Source organism: Chionomys nivalis, chromosome X (assembly GCF_950005125.1).
Source record: "Chionomys nivalis chromosome X, mChiNiv1.1, whole genome shotgun sequence".
In the NCBI taxonomy this organism is placed as follows: domain Eukaryota; kingdom Metazoa; phylum Chordata; class Mammalia; order Rodentia; family Cricetidae; genus Chionomys; species Chionomys nivalis.
Window position 1 is genome coordinate 126,647,391 of NC_080112.1, and position 23,735 is coordinate 126,671,125.

The 23,735-nt window shown below is 44.1% G+C and overlaps 1 protein-coding gene across 3 annotated transcripts; it reads left to right on the plus strand.

The window, feature by feature from the left end:
• Positions 1–1,352: 1,352 nt before the first annotated feature.
• Msl3 (MSL complex subunit 3) lies at positions 1,353–22,104 on the plus strand. Of its 3 annotated transcripts, none has more exons than XM_057759763.1 (14): positions 1,353–1,530; positions 2,971–3,053; positions 3,437–3,532; positions 3,842–3,942; positions 4,783–4,859; positions 5,375–5,500; positions 6,757–6,917; positions 8,267–8,425; positions 10,398–10,660; positions 11,127–11,201; positions 12,208–12,317; positions 15,047–15,146; positions 16,011–16,095; positions 18,470–22,104. In XM_057759763.1, exons 1-14 carry the CDS (start codon positions 1,429–1,431, stop codon positions 18,567–18,569), a joined length of 1,638 nt encoding a protein of 545 aa, XP_057615746.1. In that variant the 5' UTR covers positions 1,353–1,428; the 3' UTR covers positions 18,570–22,104. The 3 variants fall into 3 exon arrangements, with proteins under 3 accessions (XP_057615746.1, XP_057615745.1, XP_057615747.1); XM_057759762.1 differs by having other exon boundaries at positions 1,354–1,530; positions 4,783–4,874; XM_057759764.1 differs by lacking the exon at positions 11,127–11,201 and having other exon boundaries at positions 1,355–1,530; positions 4,783–4,874.
• The last annotated feature ends 1,631 nt before the right edge of the window (positions 22,105–23,735 follow it).

Genomic DNA, 23,735 nt, shown 5'->3' on the forward strand with positions numbered 1-23,735 from the left:
AACCTGTTCATTCATTCATTAAATATTCATTGTGTACCAGGAGTACACAATGATGGACTGGATGAGACACCCCCAACCTCCAGCTTCCAGCAGCTTCCCATCTTAATGGGGGCATTTTGCAAATGAAGAGAACCCATTCATCTGCCAGAACAGTCAATGCAAGAAACAGGTAAGCCGAGGGCTGGGAGGGAATACTGGGGGTACGTAATTCATGTCACCCCAACGTGTGGCTACGACAAGGGGTTCTCTTGGAAGTGCCCAAGTGGCGATGTGAAAGATGTGTGCCATGTACCAAGAGAGGGGAGGAGTGGCGCGGGGGGGGCGGGGAGGCGAGTGCAAATTTCTGGAAGGAAGAGGCAAGAGCAGAATAGTGTGGGAAACCAGGCAGTTCACTAAAACTGCAGGGATTAACCTCCCTGCCGCTCGGCTCTGCTCTCTGGCCAGGTCTTCATCCAGTAACTCCACAGCTCAGGGGCTTTGCACTCTAGAAGAAACCAGCCAGCTCCGCCCTCCCTGTCGCTGAAGGTCTACGCTGCAAGTCTCCCATCCCCTGATCACTGATTCACGGAGTATTTACTGAACTCCACCTCTGGGCAGGTACCCTGTTAACAACGGGCTCAATGATGCTTCTAGTCTTCAGGAGGTTTTGAGCCACTGAAGACAGATCGTGAGGGAGCAATTCAGGAGTGCTGGAAACTGACACATAAGATGTTAACGACCCTTTAAAGACCCATCTGCCTTGCTGCCCACTGCTCACTTGGGGCCTCCAGGCCTGCTACCTGCTGGTCCTTTCGGAAGGATGACAGAGTGTTCTATTCACTGGCCGGAATGTCTCCTCCCCTCGCCCAAGGCCACTGCCTGACTCCGGCCTGCTCCAACACCGCGTCCTTCTCGCGTGGCCACACTCATCGGCGCGCAGCACCGCCGAGAGGGCTGATGCGCGCGCGCGGCCAGGAGGCTCCTGGGGGCAGACGCCATCCAGTCTCCCCGGAGCCTGGTGACTACCCCAGAGCAGCCGTCTCCCTAAGAGACCCCCACGCTCTGGCCGGAGAGCACGCGCCAGGGGTGACGGCCCCGCGCACGCGTGGGCGCAGCCTGGAAGCCGCGGGGACCCTAGCCCATGGGAACGAGAGGGGACGTTCTGCAGGAAGACCTCGGTCGCGGGGTCTTGCTCCCCGCCCGCACCCCTCCCGGAGCCCCAGAGGGAACAGGCGGGGACGAGCCATGGCGGGGACGCGCGCCTCCATCGCCACGGCCGAGGTCCCCTCAGTGGCGCGGGGTGGCCGGAGGAGGGGCCGAGGGCGGGGCGGTCATAGCCTCCGCCACTCCCGGCCCCCCCCGGTGGCGGAGCGCCGCCTCCCCGGTCGTCCTCCCTTACCGCGCGCGCTCCACCCGCCCCGGAGCCTCGCCCTCCGCCACGATGAGCAAATGAGCGCGAGCGAGGGCATGAAATTTCAATTCCACTCTGGGGAGAAAGTGCTGTGCTTCGAGCCTGACCCCACCAAGGCGCGAGTGCTGTACGATGCCAAGGTGCCGCCACGGGGGGGACAGGGAGGAGGCACGGGTCTGGGCCCCGGGGATGGGAGGCAAAGGGGCCAGCGGAGGACAAGTGGCTCGGAGCACTGGACAGCCACCAGGGTGCGCCTCGGCCCCGCAGAGCGGCCCGGGACGGCAGGGGACGCTGACGAGACGCGTTACGCGCCCAACTGCCCTAAACTTGGAAGGACCCGCGACCCTTCTGTTTCTACTTCCGCTTCCGGTCGTGTTGCGTCACTTAGGCGCGGTTGCTAGGCCGGGATGGTGCTTTGATCGCTGGGCGCCAATTCGGGCGCCCGGTGTAGGAGGACTGTCGCCTGAGGCCTCTGCTTTTGCGATAAGTCCATGTCCGCTGCGGTTCAGCGCCGCGTGGGCTCCCTAGAGGACACCCTGACCAATTGACCCACCCACGTCCTCAACCCCTCAACCCTGGCCTCAGTTTCTTGGCAGCTGTCAGGAGGCGGTGTCATGGTCCCGGGACCCGAGTCCAGTTTAAGATCACAGGCAGTTAACTACCACCCTGGGGGAGGGTGGCTCAATCGCTTTGACATCCGCAATTTCTAAAGGATTTGTAGGAGACCGACAGGGCTAGGAAAGAATTTAGTATTGCCTTTATCCAGCTCAGTTGGCCGGGGCTGAGCTGTACCTTGCAGTTGTCAGTTTTTAAGTGGAGGGCAGGAGTGGGCACCTAAGTGCTCCGGTGCCCAAGAGGGTGAAAATCAGCGCGCTGGGGGTTGGGGCGAGCGTTAGTGTTTCCAGCCACCAAGGCGAAGTCCTTGGTGGCGGAGACAACTTGGAACAGCCCCAGGTGCGTCTTTAGCGATGTTTAAGTGGTGCTGTCGTGTGGGCCACCCCAAAGTCTGGGCTGGGTTATGTCCCTTTGGTGTCTCCTGCAACTCTTATCACTGTTTAAATCTTTTTGCCATCCCTCAAGCTTGCTGCGTTGCTAGGGGAGGGAAGGACACGCTGTTTGATTTGTGCCAGAAGTTCCCTCCGGGGATGCAAGGCTATTAAGGGGAGGGGGAGGGAGGGGGAGAGTTGTGGAAGTCTCTGGCTAGCTTGACTGGACACCGGACAAGGCAAGGCCAGGGTGACTACAACTCCCAGAGGTCTCAGGGCTCCTATTTCTAGTCTGGGACCTCGCTAATGACAAATCTACCGACCAATGGCTTCAGAAAGCTTCACCCGGTCTCAAACTCAAGAGACCAATCGTGGGTTGGTTAGACGGATGTTTCCTATTTTGAGGAAACCACTCAGGCAAAAGAAAAAAAATATTTTGAAGAATGTTTCAACCCTGCTCTCGATCTAAAAAGGGAACAAATTCTTTCTTTTCTTTAAAAGGGGACTGTGATCTAAGTTTTTTTTAAAACTTATAATTTTAACATAATTTTTGGTTTATTGTGCCACTCGTGAGCAGTTATTTCCTGGTTTCAGATCGTCGATGTTATTGTCGGGAAAGACGAAAAGGGCAGAAAGATTCCAGAATATCTGATACATTTTAATGGTTGGAACAGTAGGTGAGTGAACTTGCTACCGTCAGACTAAATATTAATTGCCTTTGTAGCATACTAATTTTGTAACTTTAAGATTTAGAAACACTTGTAAAAAAGTTTAATTTCCTGCTTCTGCCTTGTTCGGAAAGCTTTCGTATTCTGAGGCATGCTTATTTTAAATCAGCTATGTTTGGATTACCTGTGGGTAATCAGTGGAATCCCTGGTGACCGGAACTGAGTTCGCCTTGTGCTTCTTTGACGCCCTCCTGGTGATTTGGAAGTCTTCATATAGCTTTCTAAAATGTCAGCGACTACGGGGCACTTGTTCGTGATGCTTTTCAGGATTAGTTTCATTTGATTCAAAATACTGACTTTTATTTTTACATCCTCTTCCTTTTTCCAACTAGTTGGGATAGATGGGCAGCCGAAGACCATGTGCTTCATGATACAGATGAAAATCGGAGGTTACAGCGTAAATTGGCCAAAAAAGCAATAGCTCGCCTGTAAGGATACAAAAACTTTGATGGAAGTGTTATTCAGTATGTTTTTTTTAAAAAACTGTTTTGGATTTTTATGATATAAAAGTAATAAAGTGACAGATTTCAGTCATATGACATATTTAAAGTAAATGAGTTTCTATAGTATTATACAAGACTCATCGATGTTTTCCATAATGAGTCTTATCCATTTGGTAGTGAGGATTACCATTATTGTTTTAAAATTTGATTTAAGAATTATTTATCATGTCCTCTGTGGATTCCAACTCTTATAGCAGACTGAAAGTTTATTTTAATTGTGTTTATTGTTTTCAGGAGAGGTACAGGAAAAAAGAAGAGACGCTGTAGGTTACCTGGTGTTGACTCTGTCTTAAAAAGTGTGCCGATTAAAGAAAAAACTCAAAATGACGAAAACTGTGAGTGCCTTTATTTTCCTCAACTAAAACCATTTTCATGTAATCTTTTTAGACCTCAAGGTTGAGAGAAAGAGTCATTGAAATTATAGACAGGGAAATAGTGCAAACTCATAACATACAGATGTTCTCCAGTTTTAAGATTTTGTTGACTTTATGGTGGTATGAAAATATACTATTTTCGTGTTCCAATTTCAGTACAATATGCAATAAAATGCATGAGATATTTAACACTACCATAAGGTAAGCTTTGTTTCAATGAGTTTGCCCAATTGTTGGCTAATATATGTGTTCTGAGTTCCTTTAGAGTAGTCAGCTATGATATTCAGTACGCCGCCTGTATTTTCATCAATTTAGGTGTGACTCTATCGTAAGTGAAGGAGCAGCTTTGTACTATGCGCTCACTTTATTTTAGGTAATTACAGAGGCAGTCAATCTGATCAGTCAGAATGTCGGTATAAGACTCTGTCAGAGTCTCAGCAGTGACCACCTTCATCTCAGCCAGCGAGCCCACACAGATCCTTTCTCACAGTCCATTTTCTTCTTGATACCTCCAGGGCCTTGCCACCACTTATGACTCCAACAGTGAACCATAGGATCCTAGCTGGTGAAACCCTTTCAGATCATTAGCTCGTGTGATTTTTGTATCCATTGAAATTGGAGTTATATTTATCAAAATAAGTTTCTGTTCCGAAAGGTACAGTATTTGTGTTTAGGATTTAAAATGTATACAGAACTACAGACCGTTCTTCTTAGTCAAGTGCATGCGCCACCTAAAAATGTACAAATGTAAGGATTGTCAAAGAATAATATGAGTTTGTCTGATGTTTTTGTTTTATGTAGCAATAAGCAGTACCTGTCAGGACAGCTGTGGCAGAAAGAATGAAGAACTAAAAGAACATCGCCAGCGGCGTATTAAAGTAAAGACTAAAGCGGTACTAAAAAGTTTGTATTGTAGAAGCTTTAATATTGTTGGTAGTGCAAAATTCTCAGGTTAGGAGTTCTTTCCAAAAGACATACCTCTCAGACCAATAGTATGAGTTTATTGTGACATTTTAAGAAAAGACAGCGTGTTTATATTCACTATGTGAGCATCGTTTACTTCTTATACCCACAGAGTGTTTCCACAAAGTAAGATTGTGAACTGTATTTTATAATGATTGATTTTTAATGGTGCATAACAGAGATTGGCTTTTGCTTGCCTCCAAATTGGATATAAACCCCAATGGTAATCTTACATGAGGAAGGAACAAAAGTGATCTTGTAATGTAGTTAACGCTGTGAAAAACACTTGAAAATGTGGCATAATATCTTTATGTCTTGTCCTTTTATAGAGGACATGTGGCATGATGTGACTATTGTGATGTAACAAACTCTTCTGTGGTGACCTCTCCCACTGTTCTCATTAACTAAAAATAGAACTGTGATATTGCAGAAAAAAAAAGTATTGTCGCTGCGCTCAAGAAAGGACATGGATGAAAGAACAATAACCATAGATATCCCTGAAGTTCTCAAGAAGCAGCTTGAGGATGACTGTTACTATATCAACAGGAGGAAACGGGTATGCTGGAGGAATGGATTCTTTGGGGTACTTCTACTTGACTGTATTCTGTAGTCACAGTGTCAAACAGCAGGCAGTATGGAAGGACTGTAGTTTCACTTCCAGTTTTCTACTCAGTCCAGTGTTGTTGTTGGTTTTACTGTTAGCTCTTTGACTCTTCTGGGAGCCCACCACTCAGCTCTGAAATAAATACACATAGAGAGGCTTTTTCTTTCTTATAAATGCCTGGCCTTAGCTTGGCTTCTATCTTGGCAGCTTTTCTTAAATTATCCCATCTGCCTTTTGCCTCTGGGCTTTTACCTTTCTCTATTTCTGCATATCTTTCTTCTTACTCCATGGGTTGTTGTATAGCTGGGTGGCTGGCCCCTGAAGTCCTCCACTTCTCTTTCTCCTAGATCTCTCCTCACAGATTTCTCTTCCAGTTTCTTCTCTCTGCCTGCCAGTCCTGCCTATCCTTTCTCCTGCCTTGCTGTTGACCGTTCAGCTCCTTATTAGAGCAGTCAGGTGTTTTAGGCAGCCAAAGTAATACAGCTTCACAGAGTTAAACATATGCAGCATAAAAGGATGCAGCAGAGCTTTGCATCATTAAACAAACGTTCCACAGCATAAACAAATGTAACTCATCTTAAACTAATATTCCACAACAGTCCAGTTATAAAATCGACTAACAGTGGTGCTGGGTTCTTGTATAACTTTAGACTTGTATACCTTATACTGTCCATGTGAGCCTCCCAGGGAGCTTTTCAGAATTCTGATACTTGGGCTTCAACTAAGATTAGGATTTAAGGCAGGAATGATGACACACACCTTTAATCCCAGCACGCGGAAGGCAGAGGGAGGTAGAGATCACTGTGAGTTCAAGGCCAGCCTACTCTACCTAGAGAGTTTCAGGAAAGCCCGAACTATTTAGTACACCCTGTCTCAAAAAGAGAGCTGATAAGATTGATTAGGATTTAATTGCTAGGGTAGGGGCACATCTCTTGGTAATACTTTGAGAGATTTCCCCAAATTTCTTAATACAACGCTAAGCCTGAGAATCACCACTTCTGTGTATTCAAGACAATAAGACAATAATAATATATGAGTATGATCAGTGGATGGAAGGAATATTAAAGAGCTTCTAGACATATTTAATTGAGAAGTTCTTAAGCAGAATTGACAAAGTTAAACTGATAGAGCCATTGCTATTCCTACTTGTAATATATGTTTGATTATAATGGGATGTATGTATTAGATGTTTATATTTTTCTTAACAGTTAGTGAAACTTCCATGCCAGACCAACGTCATAACAATTTTGGAATCCTATGTGAAGCATTTTGCTATTAATGCAGCCTTTTCAGCCAGTGAGAGGCCTCGTCACCATCATGCCATGATGCATTCACATATGAATGTGCACTATGTCCCAGCAGAAAAGAAGTGAGTGATTGGGGGGGGGGGTCCTTTGGATTCTGTCTTTGGTTTTGTTGTTGTTATTGTTAGGTTTCTTGTTTAGTTTTGGCGTGTATGAGTGTGTGTGTGTGTGTGTTTGTGGTACGGGGATTAAACTTAACTAGCATTAGCCTAGCATGCATGAGGGTTAAGCTATACCCTCAGCTTTTTCTTTATATATTACAGTTTTGAACAAGGGATCATTCTCTTTGTTCAGTTTTATTGAATGCATTTCTTATTTCATAGCTGATTTGCTCCTTATTCATTCAGTTGTCAGTGTGCATGAAACTATTGTGATTTTTGTGAAGTGTTTGCTAATTCCACATGAGACCTGGCTTGATTATGCATCTCCTTGTCACCAAGACCAATATTTTCAGGGATACCACTTTGGACAGGAACTGTCTACTTGAGGACGCAGAATGGGCAATGAGAACTGGATAGAAGGTTGCTTATGACTGATCAGTTTTTAAAATGGATTTATGTATGCATGTGTTTGAGTGCATATGTGCTATGGCATCCATTTGAAGGTGAGAGGACAACCCGTGGTATAAAGTCCTCACCTTCTGCCTTGTTTAGGACAGTCTCTAGTGTTCACTGCCGGATCCACCACCCTGGGAAGCCTCTGAATTGCCAGAGGTTTCCCCGCAGGAACTCTGGGAATACAGATTTGTACAGTACTCCATCTAGTTAAGTGGATGTTGGGGATCCAGACTCAGGTTGTCAGGCTTGTACAGCAAGCGCTTTTTACCCACTGAGTCATCTCCTCAGCCCCAAACAATTCTTTATTCTAGTCAGAGTAGAGTTCCTCAAATCCTACTATATCGTCGTGACTTGGCGGGATCAGTGTTAGGGATGTATAGTATTACAGTTGAACAGGAGCCAGGAGCACTGGGCTGCTGGGATGCCTCATGTTGTAATAAACCTGTTCATTTGTGTTATATGGATACATTTAAGTTATTATCATAGTGCCCGCATTTTATATTAGGGTCTATATTTCCATGCTTTTTATTATTAGCATCTATAGATTGTATTTATTCTTTTTATATATAAGTGAATATATAAGGTTTTAAAAGTCTGCCCTCAGCTGCATGGCACCTATCTTTAATCCCAGCACTCAGGAGGGAGAGTCAGGCAGAGCTTTGTGAGTTTGAGGCTAGCCTGGTCTACATAGTGAGTTCCATGCCAGCCAAGGCTACATGGTGAAGACCCTGCCTCAGAGTAAATGCATAAATAATAAAGATAAGTCTGCTCTCTTAAAAATATACTTTTATTGTGAAGTTTGGAAAATACCTGTGACTTTACAGAGTCTCTAATCTTTTCTTTCTCAATTCTCCTAGTGTTGACCTCTGTAAGGAGATGGTGGATGGATTACGAATTACCTTTGATTATACTCTCCCATTGGTTTTGCTCTATCCATATGAACAAGCTCAATATAAAAGAGTGACATCATCTAAATTTTTTCTTCCTATTAAGGAAAGTACCACCACAACTAATAGGTGAGTTAGACAACATGGAAGTGTGCCTTCATCTTCGGGTGTCAGCACTGATGTGACTGAGTTCTTTATTTGCAGTATTTGATCTGCTGGTATTGGGGGCCTGAATGTTTGGAGGAAGGGAAACCACAGGGTCTTCTTACTGTTGCTTTCTGTTTATTTATGGGTTAGCTAGATCCTCACTCCCATTCTCAATGGGTGTGTAAGATTTTCCCAGGGAAACGTTTCAGGGTAGCCAAGCATAATGGCACATGCCAGTGAGGCAGGAGGACTGCTATAAATCTGGGGACAGATGGTCTCTAGAGGGGAGTTCAGCAAGACTAGGACAAACAAAAGATTCCTGGGTAGATAGAACTTTGTCAGTGGATTCTGAGCAGCTGTCCCATCTTCCGGAAGACAGTGAAGAGCGTAAAGGGGCCAGCAACCTTTGATCCTAAGTTTAGGCTAGTTCCCTACTTTTCTTTCATTTCTGATTTTCTTCCTTCTGTATCTAAGAGTACTTAAGCCTGTTCTCTGGCAGGGGATGTGATGATGGATCCATCCTTACCTAAAGTCTTTTCCCTTAATCTGTCTAAGGCACTCTGCCATGCACTTTCCCTTCTCTTCCTGAATGTTGTACAAGAGTCTAAAAACCAGTTCTCAAGTCTAGCTTGGTGAGTGAATGAGTTTAGCCAGGACTAGTTCTAGGAACATGTGTTTAACCAGGACTAGTTCTAGGAACATGTGTTTAACCAGGACTAGTTCTAGGAACATGTGCTACTTACAAATAACGACAGCACTGAGGAATAGCCTCCCTCTCCCCAGCAGGCATTAACGGCTGAAGTATCCTCAGAAAGGGGAGGCCTCTGTGTGCTTTCTGGGCCCTACCACCTTTCACAAGGGAACATTAGTTATGAACATCTCATGTGGGTCATCATAGCTGCTCCGATTCCACAATGGCAATGATCATGCCATGCTCAGAGGACTGAGTTCTCTAGCACTAAGAGTAGCATCCCTCTATGTTTGACCACTCAGCATCTGCTCTCATCTACAGCTATCTTGCTAACTCTCATTTCCTGTGCCCTGCATTAGCTGCCTTTCTTCTCTCTCTCTCTCTCTCTCTCTCTCTCTCTCTCTCTCTCTCTCTCTCTCTCCAACTCACTCTGCCTCTCTATCATCTTTTTGGCGGCCTCTCTCTCTACCATCTTTTTGGTGGTTTCTCTCTCTCTCTTCCTCTCCGTCTCTTTCCCTAACTCACTCTCTCCCTCTCTACCATCTCTTTTCAGTGGACTTTCTCTCTCTCTCTCTTCCTCTTTCCTCCCTCCCTCCCTCCCTCCCTCCCTCCCTCCCTCCCTCCCTCCTTCCCTCCCTCCCTCTCTCCCTCCCTCTCTCCCTCCCTCTCTCCCTCTCTCCTCTTTGTTCCCCATGTCACTTTCACCTCAGGCAGGAGGCCAGCAAAATGCACTGGGGACCTATGTTGAAGTCATGAATGACCTACTTCACACCTGATGATTCCCAGAGTCTGGGGTCAACTTTGATATGCTTGTGCCGTTTTTATATCCTGGCAAGTTTTACATTTTGAAGACATTGTGTGATAGTCTTATTCCCTAGACCAGAATTTCTCTGTCCTAGGGCCAATCTTGTGTGATGTTGGACACTTAGCAGTGTTTCTGGTCTCTAGCCACTAGACAACAGTATATCTTCCCACAGTTGTGACAACCCTATAATAGACACTGATAACTATTTTCTGGGCTAGGGCCAACCCTCACCCACAAAAGTGCTTATTCTAAAACATATAGATGTGGTGTTTTTGTTTCCAATAACAGCTTGCCTTGCAGAGTTATAGTGACTTCATCTATTCAGGGACTGTTTAAGAAAATGGATGTTTGAGTATACTTGGGGGTATATGCCCCTCCCAGGCTGGTTTGTGAACCTGCTTTCGGAGGCCTTACAGAAGACTTTAGAGACTGCCAGTGACTCTGTCCTTCTTGCCCAGGAGCCAAGAGGAGCTGTCTCCTAGCCCGCCTTTGTTGAACCCATCCACACCACAGTCCACCGAGAGCCAACCAACTAGCGGTGAACCAGCCACTCCCAAGAGGCGCAAAGCCGATCCAGAAGCCCTGCAGTCTCTAAGGCGGTCCACACGCCATAGCACCAACTGTGACAGGTTGTCGGAGAGTAGCTCTTCACCTCAGCCGAAGCGTCGGCAGCAGGACACATCTACCAACATGCCAAAATTGTTTCTGCACTTGGAAAAGAGTGAGTTTGCTGTAAGATTCCCCAGGCTGGGGAAAGCCACTTTTTCCTTTGCCTTTAACCTTCCTAAGTGTATGTAAAGGGTGTGCTATTCCTGGGACCTCAGCCAAATGCTATAAGGCCACTTCATTTGAAGAAGAGGAAAACATCCATAGGAAGACGGAAAAGCAATTGGCTTGGGTAGCTCTGAGGATTGGGGAGCAGGTCTGGACTCTGTATTTATGGCTGCTTTCCACACTCCCTCTCTGCTACTTGTGAGCTGGTGGAGATATTGAAATACTCAGGGTGAAAGGTGCTAGTAGATTGTTGCATTTCTCTTCCTGTTTCCAAAACTTGAGTAAAGTATCCAAATCTGGGTTTAGCATATATACTTCATATGCTGGAAAATTCACCATTCCAGGTGTTTTTTTTTGGTATAATTAGAATGGTGCAGCCATCGCCAAAATCAGCTCAGATGCTTTCCTCACAGAACAAAAGACGTCTTCCGTGCATCTGCAGCCATTCACGTGTCCTTCCGTACCTCCCCTGGAAAGCACCGATCTAGGTAGCACTTTAGATTTGTTTATTTCAGCCATTTTATGTAAATTGAATAATGTAAAATGTATGTACATGATTAATAAGTTAATGGAATGAAAACTGGGATGGTTTTATTGGGAAATAAAATGCTTTTTTAAAAGAAATTCTAAAACAGGAAGTTATATCTCCCTGTCTCCCAACCTACTCCAGTTTTTTTTTTTTTTTTTGGTATTATTGATTTAGGCAAAAGCACATATAAAGCTATATACATTTTAAAAGATTTATTTTTATTTTATGAAGATAGGTGTTTTGCCTGCATCTATGTCTGCATACCATGGGGGTGCCTGGTGTCCTCAGGCACCAATGATGTGTCAGAATCCCTGGAACTGAGTTAGACAGAATTGTGAGTTGCCATTGCCATGTGGCTGCTGGCAATTGGAGAGAATGCAGTGCTGTTAGCCTTGGAGCCATCCCCCCCCCATCCAAGTTAATCGTTTTAAAGTGACTAATTTAGTAACCCTACTTTTTAAATTTGTTGAGCTGTAATCCACACTCCAGTTTTCCCATTTAAAGTGTCCAATCCAGTGACTTTTAATGTATTAACAGAATTGTCCGGCCATCTCTCAATTGGTTCCAAAACATGGGAAGTTCTTCACCCTCAAAAACACATACCTATTAACAGTCACCCCACCCATGCCTTCATAGAACTATAAATCTCCCTTCTATCCCCAGATTTGCCTATTCTACATTTTACATATGAATGAAATCACAATATATGGCTCTATGATGGGCCCGTTTCAGCTTAGCTTAACCTTTGCAAGACTGACTTATGTTGTAACATGTATCAGTACCATGCTAAAAATGATATTCCAGGTACTATCTGTTATAAAGATGAAGGCCATATTGGTGAAGGTTTGTAGCTGTTGAGAACTGGTTTACCTTGGTAGTCTAGTGGTTTTCGGGGTCCTGAGGAGTGTCTCTAGTTCGGTCACTCTAACTTTATGGGTAAATAATTGTGACTTTCTCTTTGGCAGAGACGCCTGTGCATAGCAGATCATCTTCCCCCATTCCTCTGACTCCGAGTAAGGAAGGGAGTGCTGTATTTGCTGGCTTCGAAGGGAGAAGAACCAATGAAATTAATGAGGTAGAGTGTTTGATGTTCAGCTCCAAGAGTTCTCTTACCCATTGTAGTTGCTTACAATCCTAAATCTTCTAAATATTATGTTGCTTTACAAGAAATAGCAGCAAAAGGATACAGAGGATTCTGCTAAATAGTCAGTTTCTGGTTTCAAATCTGAGAAAACCGCCAGGACTCCGGCTTTACAAGTTGAATGACTTTTTCCTACAAAGATTGTTTAGCTGTTGAAAGACTTGTGTCTGTGTTCTGTATAACACATCAGTCGTTAATACGTTTGTTCTGAAGAGTCTGAGAGTACGTATTTTAGGTTCTGTGTGTCACGTGATGCCCATGAAGACTAATCAACTGCATAGTAGCTGCAAACAATATGTAAATGAGATAGATGTACCGTGCATCAGTAAACCATTATCGCGGACACTGAAATGTGAACACATATGATATGCAAGAGCTAAAAATAGCCTTTTAGCTTTAAATCATTTAAAGGTCCTTCTTAGGCGCTGGGGTCCTACGAGAGAGGACCAGGAGATCCAGAAGATAAAGAGGATAGACAAAGAGAAGATACGGGTTGCGATTGAGAGTTCTTTCACAGGCTGTGTGTTTTTACCACACAAGCGCCTTAAGAAATACAATGGGACAAAGTCAGCCGAAACTCTCCCAGTGGACTTAGTGGGAAGCTAAGCAAACAGTGTTGTACAAAGGGAGTACAGGTTATCTTAAGAGCATTCCAGACCAAGTACACGGCAACCTTGAGACTGATAACCGTAATCCCCGTGGTGGGCAGAGTTGGGTTCTTAGAATGTGAACTGTTCCTTCTCCATACTTACACCAGACCTCAGGAAGAGGCTCCCGGTTGAACAGTTCAGCCCTCCACAAAAAGTATAAACGTAGTTTGGGGCAATATAGAAATCCACATGGACAATTGGATGAGATGTGAGCAGCAAGCTGTCGCTTCTGACTCACTTTTGACATTCTCATCTGAAAGCATGCTGAATGTCGCCATTGGGCCGGACTTTAAGTCCATTAACTTGAAGCCTTGCCGCTACAGGCTTTGTTTTAAGGGAAATGGTATTTATATTTCTTTTTCTTTAAATTGGATTCTTCTCACATACACTAAATCTTGACCCCACAGTTACCCCTTCCTCCACTCCTCTCAGTCCCTTCTTTCATCTCCCCTCTCTCCCACAGCTACTCTTCTATTTCCCTTAATAAAAAAACAAAAGAGGCAAAGGCCACTTCCACATAGGGGAGTGCTGCCATCTAGTGGTTAATGGTAGAACAGGACGCTTTGTGGTAAACAGTGGCATTCAGCAGCCTCTAGGGACTAAAGAATCCATAGTGACTTTAAGAACCTCTAGGACTTCTTCCACAGTGGGTTTTAACCAAGACTATTTATCCAAATCCATTATAACCCTTTCTTCTATTACTAGCTGCTGATTGGGAAGGGTCTGGATGAAAACATTGCTGGTTAAGATTCACAGGTGATTCCCATTGAGAACTTGTACTAATTACAGATGCCTATCTGCGCCCTCTGGTCCACACTCAATGCCAACGCAGTTCTAAGCTTCCCCTGTGGGAGCTGGGTTAGATTTCTGATTGGTGTGAAGATGCTTGTACTGGCTGCCAAGGATGAGATGGGGAATTTACATGAAGGCTGCAAGGAGCTGAAATGAACCTGGGGCCTTCATCCTGGAGTCCCACAGGACTGTGAATGTCTACTTTATTTCAGGTCGACTGTGCCAGCATCTCTGATGTCTTGGGGGTGGGCAACCTTCAGCTTTTTCTCATAGAGGATTTCCTGCACCATTGGTTCTTCCATGTTAATAGATTAGACACACACTTTAGTAATAGCTGGTTTGCTGATTGATGAAGGTACTGCGGAAATCCATCAGAGAGTTCTGAAAGACAGCTCACTTTAAGCAAAGCCCCATGTCTATCTATAGTTCTGAAAATCAGAGTAAAGGCAAGGAAACCAATGACCTGGTTGGAACTCTGAGATGATTGAAATTAGTTTCTATAATGATGCAAATAGCAAGGAACCAGGGACTCTCAATACTCTTGCTAGTGTTTCCTGTTTAAGGAAAAGTGGCTAAGTGACTGTGGTGGTACGCATGGGAAATGTCCCCCAGAGGCTCATGTGTTTGAACACTGGCTCCCCAGCTGGTGATGCTGTCCAGAGAGACTGTGGAACCTCTAGGAAGTCAAGCTTGCTGGAGGGATGGCTTAAGGGGCTGAGCCCTTAGTCTTTATAGACTGACTGGATTGCTGGAGGAATGGCTCACGGGGCTGAGCCCTTAGTCTTTATGGACTGGCTGGATTGCTGGAGGAATGGCTCACGGGGCTGAGCCCTTAGTCTGTATAGACTGACTGGATTGCTGGAGGAATGGCTCACGGGGCTGAGCCCTTAGTCTTTATAGACTGGCCAGATTGCTGGCCCACTCTCAGCTTCCTAACTTAATGCAGTGTGAGCAGCTAGGCTCCTGATCCTGCCAGTACGGCTTCTCCATCATTATGGAATGTCTCTCCAGAAAATAGTAGATGTAGAGAAGTTTAAAATCCAGTATCTTCTTAATCTAAATTTGAGTCATTCTGGCCCTCACATTTATTTTTATGTTCTTGTGTTCATTAGGTAGCAATATGGTTTTACTCTCTCCATATGATTTACTATCAGAAGATATAGGTATCTAGAAGTGTCTCCATTTGGAATAAAGGAAGCATTCATATCGTGTTTTTCATAGGTCCTATCTTGGAAACTTGTGCCTGACAATTACCCGCCAGGAGACCAGCCACCTCCCCCTTCATACATTTACGGTGCACAGCATTTGCTGCGATTATTTGGTAAGAACCCCTGTTCTTTCTGTCTTCGTTCCAGTTTTCATTTCTATTAGCATCTATTAAATACCTACAATAGTGACTTTCACTGATCCTTTCATATGTTTATAGAATGATGCTGATCATAGTCACTTCCCCCATTATCTCTCTCGTCCCTCCTGCTTGTCCTTCTATTTCCATGGCATGTGTGTATGTGTGTGTGCCCCCCCCCAACTGAGTTTCATTATAGTTCTTTATAAGTGCATGGGTGAGGAAGGAAACGAGCAGTTTACCAGTGGCTTCACCACTGGAGAAAATGCCTCTCCCTCTTAGCAACCATTCTCTTATAGATTTATAGATGGTCAAACTGAAGTGGGGCCTCATGATACCCTCAGCTCTAGCAGCCTCTTATTTCTTTTTTTTTTTTTTTTTTTGGTTTTTTGAGACACGGTTTCTCTGTGGTTTTGGAGCCTGTCCTGGAACTAGCTCTGTAGACCAGGCTGGTCTCGAACTCACAGAGATCCGCCTGCCTCTGCCTCCCAAGTGCTGGGATTAAAGGCATGCGCCACCACCGCCCGGCCGTAGCCTCTTATTTCTTGACTTTTTTATTTAACCAGGGTCACTAGATTGTAGACATCTTGTAAGCATCTTACTAATGTGGATACTCGATTTCTGCTTCAAAGAAAAGACATTGGATGTACCTTAAATTTCATAAAAGTTGTACTTGTGATACTTGACTTCCCACTCTGTGCTTGTTTGGTAACTCACAGTTTGATTCTCCAGGTGGGAATTCAGTCCCCGAAGGGGAAAGAATACCCACATGATGTGCCACAGTGAGTCCTTTCCATCCTAACCTTCTGCTGATTACAAATGCTTTTGTTTTTAATCCAGTCAAACTTCCAGAAATCCTTGGGAAGATGTCCTTCTCGGAGAAGAATCTGAAGGCTCTACTGAAGCACTTTGATCTCTTTCTGAGGTATTTTTATTACCTTGTCACACCTACCTCTGCCAGCAAACGTGAGTTTTCTAGGCTTAACTTTAGCACGCAGGGAAAGTAGCTTTGTGGTATTTTCCATTTTGTGGGGAGGGGTGTGTTCTAACTGATAGGGTAAGTAGGGCAGGATCTTTGTTTGCTGCTTGGTTTTGTGTTTCTTTTAGTCTTCATTTCTCCAGTTTCTGAGGCAAGGATACTGAGGTATGTATCATGTCACTAGAGGAATCCAGGTAGCTAACCTTGTAAGCAGAAAATGAATTTTCCTATGTAGGAGTACTTAAGATTGACATTAATTTTACATTTTTTCTTCAGGAGTACCATATATAGTGGCCTTTTTTGTTGTGTGTACCTAAGTTAATTGTGTGTTCCTTACTTAAATATGACTCAGTATATACTGACGTTTCTAAATTCAAAGAGGGTGTGGCTTTCTTCACCTGATATAGCCAGTCATTTTCTTATCTAACAGAATGTTTCATCTGTGGATCTTATGCCCGTTTTTCTCGCACCGTCCAGTTAGTCCCTCTCTTCCATCTAGCCGCGTCTTTACCTTGGCCTTCAAAGCTGGCCTTCACCTTGCCTCACCCAGCTCAGCTTAGCTACTAGACCTTAAAGGGAGCCATTTTCTGTCTAATGGGCTGCATTCTGACTGGTCTAGGATATTCAAGAGTAGAGAGTACTCTGCCCAGAGAAATTAGTCTTAAAGTTTGAAAAGGGATTTTCCTGTAGGGATTGTGAATAGCACGTCCTTGAACATAATTAGACTTTCCAACCTTTTAGTGAAAACAAATTTTAAAAATACTCTCTTCCCGCCGGGCGGTGGTGGCGCACGCCTTTAATCCCAGCACTTGGGAGGCAGAGGCAGGCGAATCTCTGTGAGTTCGAGGCCAGCCTGGTCTACAAGAGCTAGTTCCGGGACGGGCACTAAAGCTACAGAGAAACCTTGTCTCGAAAAAACCAAAAAAAAAAAAAAAAAAAAAAAAAATACTCTCTTCCCTCCCAAATGCCCCTTCAGACTAACCCACAGTCCTGTTTACCATAAAACTTTTGACACTGAAAGCAAATAGTGCTAAAACTGTAGTTTAATATAGGGAAGCTGCAGATTTTGCAGTATTCCTCATATAAAGCAGAAGTTAGGACTTTAGTGAACAACATAGATTTTATAAATAAACATAGGAAAAGGCTTTTCAAATGTATCCAAGGTATGAGAGGGAAGATTGGGGTTCGATATGATCAAGGTCTGTTGCATGAAGTTGTTAAAGAGTAAATAAAACTGTTCTTTAAAAAAGTAGACAGTGGCAACAGTTCAAATCAACGAACTAAATAGTGACCTTCAAGAAGGTGCAAACAGAGAGAAAAGCACTTTGCTGGCAAATGACTTTTGACAGTGCTTTCTTATTTAGATAGTTTAGGAATTCGGACAGGTGCGAGATAGCAGGTGAGTGCTTCCCGCACAGCTGCCTTCCACTTGTCCGGGTTCACTTGGAATTTGTTTTGTTTCTTGTCTCGTGGGTGTGTTTGCTTTGTTGTGTTGCTGTTTTGTTTTTGGAGATGGAGTGTCACAACTTAGTGACTCTCGTGACTCTCACTTGAGGGCCCATCATCAGTGTATTGCAGATTCTTGAGTGACTTGCCACGCTTTAATGACCATCTACAGACATCCCAGTCTTTTGAATGTTGTTGGGCTCTCATCCAGACTTATAACTAACCTCTTGGGATGGCAAATTTGTATGTAAAATGCTGGTATTGGCTTTTCTGTTCAGTTTGGATGTAACTTTTTTCCCTGTTTTTCTTTATTAATGCCAGGTTAATTATTTCCATTTTAACTATTCTTTTACATATTAATCCCAGTTCCCCCTCCCTCCTTTTCTCCCACTCCCCCACCTTCCCCCTACCCACCCACATTTGCTCCTCAGAGAGGGTAAAGCCTCCCCTGGGAAGTCAACTAAATCTGTCCCAGAACCTTGTTGAAACAGGACCGAGGCCCTACCACCAACTTAGTGTGTATAAGCCCTGTGAATTTCTTAAGTGACATTTATTGGATTTGTCATGTATTATTTTTTGAGTTTGAAAAACAGGTTATTTTTCACAGATGCATGTATGTAATCAGACTGCCACCTAATCAAGTTCAGGTTCTGTTTCTGTAACTGCTCATGAAGAGATTTGGATGCACAGTGATTGACAGAAACTGGTTCAGTGAGTGCTGTGGAAGTAATCAAATAGAATCAAGACTAGAAGCAGCCTCCCTTCCTAGTACACACAGAACTTGAAATGTGAAAGCTGGTTATAAGCGAATACTTAGCTGCAGGGTGTTCAGTTCTTAGTACGATGCTCATTAGTGCCTTCTTTCTTTCTCTAGGTTTTTAGCAGAATACCATGATGACTTCTTCCCGGAGTCAGCGTATGTTGCTGCCTGTGAGGCACACTACAGCACCAAGAACCCCAGGGCAATTTACTAAAGTTTCCATGGTTTTAGAAAAATAGCTATACAATGTGGCTTTATATTTTAGGTTCCAGGTGAAGCATGAATGAAATGGTGGACTTCCCCTGGGGGTTCTCTGACAGAAGCAGGCTCTGTTCTTTTGGGTTGCTCACATACTTTTATTTCTGTTAAGAATTATTTTCTGACCTCATCATGGTAGAACATGCCTATAGGGGGAATTGATTTAATTAATTAATTAATTAATTTTTTTTTTTTTTTGGTGTCATGATTACTTCCTGGGTGTCTGAATGTGTTCCAAAGTAACACTGCTGCACAAACTGTATGTGCTCGCAGGATAAAAACAGCCAGAGCTGTATTCGTAGGGAAACGTTCATGAACAGATACTTAGGTTAAACATTGTTCTGGAAGCCATTGCGGTTGGTTGTTAGCAAGAAGCACGTTGTTTGATTATTTGTTAATGTTAAACAAAATGGTTTTGAAAACTGTTTTCTGTTCAACAGATCTTAGTTTGTGCTTGGAAGCCACAAAGTACTCTGAAAGTATTTTAGAGGGAATTGATATTGATGGCAAAGGAGAACTTGCGACTATGCATTGCTTTTAGCAGTTCCCTTTCTCAGAGATATTATTTTTGTTGCTCTAAATAAAGCGTTGCCTGTCTTGTTTGAGATTTTACAGCCATACTCTGCCGTGTAATGTTATAGTTCCTTTTCTATAAAAATGTTATTTTGGGTTATCTAAATAAAGCTTTGCCAGTTTTGTTTGAAAGAAGCAAGAGAAACTTTGCTCTGGCCTTCCCTGTTCTTTTTATTGCAGGGCAGCAGTGGGGGTAACCCTCCCTCACAACTGTTTCCCTTGTTTTCTCTTTGTACCCTTTTGCCCCTCGCTTTTTTGCTTTGGCCTCTCTTTGCATCGTGACTGTTGGTGGTTATGAGAAGTCACTGTGACTCTGTGCCAACGTGTGGCTGTTCTGTGGGCCCTGGTGGGCCCAACACACGTTTATCCTTCTCCCAAGTTTACCAGCTGCCATGCTCTGCAGTCATCCTTTTCATCTTCATTTTACTGCGCATGCCTTTCCCCTCTATGGTTTAGAGCACTTTCAGTGACTGGAAAGGATACCGGTGTCATGAAAGCATTAAACATAGCACTTGTCTTCTCTTATGGCTCAGTTCAGTTGACTTTAATTTCCAAAGGTCATCGGTCATGAACAACAGGAGCTTCAAGGACTTTTAACTACAAATGGTTTCTTTAAAGTGCCTTGTGCGTCACTGACTACTAAGATTCACTACCTCCCAGGTGGCCTGAGTATAGACATCTTCCTTTCTGCGTTTAGTTGCTAGTGCAGATTCAGGTTTGTGGGGACTGATTGGAACAGCCTTCAAGGTCCTGGTAGGTAAGATTGTTAATCTTAATTGTCAATGTGATGGATTTAGAATCACTGTGGAAGCATACTTTTGGTGTGTCTATGGTACCGATTCAGCAAAGTTTGTACTGAAGAGGAAAGACCCATCTTGCTCACGATCAGCACCATGCAATGGACTAGGGTCTGTGATGCAGTAAAAAGGAGAAAGTAAGTGAGATCCCAGCGTTCATTTCTTTCTTTTTCCTGACTGCATGTGTAATGTATATGTATTGCCAGTGGCTTCATGTTCCTGCTGCCGCGGCTTCTCTGCCATAATGGACTGGACCGTCAAGCTGTGAGCCAAAGTAAACCCTTTTCTCAGGGACTTTGTCGCAGCAAGCACAAAAGGAGCTGATACAGAACATTGGGACTGAGAAGTGGGGCTGCTGTGTTAAGCCTGACCATGTGGGTCATGGGCGTTTGGAACGGGTTTAAAAGTTCAGAGTTTGGAACTTTGAGCCAGAGAAGTCTTAGAGTGCTGTAAGCAGAGTTGAATGGGCAGTTCTGGTGGCGTTTTGAAAACTCAGATGCTGAGACAAGAGCGGACAGTGGTGAACTGGCTCATGGAGTTTTAGAGAGGAAAGGGGACTATTGAGTATTGAGCTACCAGCCATTTGTGTGAAAATCTGACAGAATCTGGTATCAATCTATGTCATCAGGCCTATGTCCTGGGAACTCGAGGGAGACTAGTGTCAAACTTAATGGAGTCGTTTGCTTGGTGGAAGAAATCTGAGGCTCGGTTGCCTTCGGACTGTGTCATGTTTACTGACTACTGCTGTGTTCCAGGTCTCCAGTGAGGGAAAGCACAAATGGGGCAAAAGAAGACAGGTGTGTCAACTTGGTGGGGAAAGAAATGAGTGTAAAGGTGCGGGCAAGGCAGATGCAGAGAAAGCAACTGGAATTGTTAAAAGAGATTAGCAACATTAATGAGAAGCCTTGTGCTCTGAATTAGACACTACTGATGGTTTTCTGAAAGCAAAACCCCACCCAGTAAACACTCCCTTTTGTGAAAATAAGAATTTATTTGAAAGGAGAAAACCTAACCTGAGAATATTGCTGAAGGAGTCTCCTACTTGTAGAAAGCAGTTACCCAGGGAACCTTTCCCCATGGCCCGCACACAAACATCAATATACCTGTAGTCTGTGGAAGCCAGCACAGCAGAATTTTGCAAAATGTCACCCACATGGTAGTGGCAGACAGCTGTGAAAGATGCATGACTAAGAGGGTCATGGAGACGTGCACTAGAGTTCCCGGAAGAGCAGGTGATATGTAGCAGGGTTGGGGTCACAGTGGTGAGCCCCGAGAAGCCATTATGTGAAGATGTGAAAGTGAAAGCTAAGCTTCAGTGTGGAGCCCGGATATGGAGGTGTGAGAACTGTGGGTCATCACCAGAGGGAAGCTGCAAGCATGGAGAGGAGCGAGCGAAGACAAGAGATGGAGACATGGGAGCCCCAAAGCCCTTTGAGGCCCATATGATTCCATTATGAGCTCCAGATGCCAGGCATGTAGCTGCATGATTTGGTGTTTGCCCTGCTGGGTGTTGCTCTTTTCTTTGGTCTCCTCTTTCCTTGTTGCACTCTTCATTCTTCCCTTTGGGAATGGGGATGTTTATTCATTGCCAGTGTATATTGAAATTTTGTAAGTTGTTGATTTTCTACAAGTTTACAAATAAGAGATTGCCTTGAGTCTCAGGTGAGACTTTGGACTGTTTAACACTGTTCGAATTGCTAAAAGACTGAGCAGCTTTAGAGAAGGACTAAATGCATTTTGAATTGTGCTATGAAAATGAGAGATTAGCGGCCAGAGGCGGAATGCTATGATGTAGTGATGGTGTTTGGGGATCAGGTTGGCCAGAGGTAGATTAGCGATGGTTAATCTTGATCGTCAACTTGGTTGGATTCAGAATCACCCTGGAAACACACCTGTGGATATGTCTCTATGAAGGTGCTTCCCAAGAAGTTTAACTGAAGAGGGAAGACCTGCCTAAATGTGGGTGGCAGCATTCCATGAGTTGGGGTCACAGACGGATCAGAAAGGACAGAGTGGAACACCAAAATTCATCTCTCGCTGCTTCCTGACTGTGAGCCTTGCTGCCATGACATCCCCCACTGTGACGGACTGTATGTATCGCTTCAAACTGTAAACCAAAATAAACCCTTCCTTCCTTAAGCTGCTTTTGTCAGGCATTTTGTTACAGTAATGAGTGGGGGGGATGCCTAACACAATAGGATTCCTCTTTATCTGGCTTAGGCTTGTGCACCTGCAGCGTGCTCACTGCCTTCACTGCTGAACTCTTCGCTGCTGGCAGATCCAGGGAGGGAGAAGTCAGTGACTTTCAGTTGTGTGCTCACTCTTGACTGCGCCAGTCTCCAGCAGCTGCATAGTCCCGATCCACTTGTCACACAGTTGGCCCTCATTAAACTAAATGGGCCCCCAAACTCAAACTCAAAGTTGATGAATCTGGGAAAGGAATTGGTACAGGTGTGGTGTGTGTGTGTGTGTGTGTGTGTGTGTGTGTGAATGTGTGTGTGTGTGTGTACATGTACGAGCACGTGTGCACATGGTGGTCACAGGATAACTATTGGGAGTCTGTTCTCTTCTTACCACGGGGACTCCAGGCATTGAATTTAGGTCATTGGGACTGGTATCAATAGCCTTTACCCCCCTGAGCGCACATATTTAAGAATTTTATTAACATTTGCCTTCCTAGAAAATACCAGAATATCTCTGCGTCCATATCCTTTGTTACAAGGGACTCAGTAAGAACATAAGTGCTAAATGAACAGCGTTGTTAGAGGTACATTTAAGAAAGTTGGGAAGGGCTGGAGAGATGGCTCAGCAGTTAAGAGCATTGCCTGCTCTTCCAAAGGTCCTGAGTTCAATTCCCAGCAACCACATGGTGGCTCACAACCATCTGTAATGAGGCCTGCAGGAAGAATACTGTATACATAATAAACAAATAAATAAATATTTTTTTTAAAAAGTTGGGAAATAGGCACCTCAAGTCACTGTTAGGAAATACTTTTAAACAGCTAATACTGTCATAGTTCTGGGGTTTTTTGTTTGCTGGTTTGTCTTTGAGTCGAGGTCTCAGGCAGCTCAGGCTGGACTCAAGCTTACTGTGTAAATGATTATGACCTTGAACTTTTGATCCTCCTGCTTCCACCTCCTAAGTGCTTAGACCATAGACCTGTAGACCTGTACCACGATGCCTGATTTATGTGGTGTTGGGGATCAAACCAGGAACACAGTTCTTACTAGTCATATCTGCAGCCCCATGGCCCTTGATTTCTGTCCATCAATCAACATCATCTTTCTAAGTGGGCCCAATAGTGGAATCTTACATTTCTATTAAAGTATTTTTTTTATCATTTTTATTAGTTTTGCTGAACTAAATAGTTACCAACAAACTCTTCTGAGTGCCAGTTAATGTGTTATCAGTTAATAGACAGCATTCCTAGGACCAAAATTAATACTTCAAAGTGGTTATCGTTATATAGAGCAGCACCGTTCATTCCTAAGTTGAGACTTGCTAACTGACTCCCTGCCTCCGACTGCAGTGTGCTCCAACCTCTATGCCCTCCTCCAGGAAAGCCACATACACTTACTTCTGCCTCAGGGACACAGTCTTGGCTGTCCTTTTAGCATGAATGTTCTTGCCCCAGACATCTACATGTCACATTCCCTTGCTACCTTCTGATTTTTGTTTAGATAGCACCAAGTTCTCCCTCTCTTCATCCCGATAGCACTGTTTTGGTTAGAGTTCACGTTATCCGTCAACA

Bases quoted from the DNA above. Each gene is read 5' to 3' on its own strand.
- Msl3 (XM_057759762.1), top strand. From the start codon at position 1,429: ATGAGCGCGAGCGAGGGCATGAAATTTCAATTCCACTCTGGGGAGAAA. The intron at 3,054-3,436 runs GTGAGTGAACTT...TTTTCCAACTAG, and splicing joins TTTAATGGTTGGAACAGTAG to TTGGGATAGATGGGCAGCCG. The intron at 3,943-4,782 runs GTGAGTGCCTTT...TGTTTTATGTAG, and splicing joins AACTCAAAATGACGAAAACT to CAATAAGCAGTACCTGTCAG.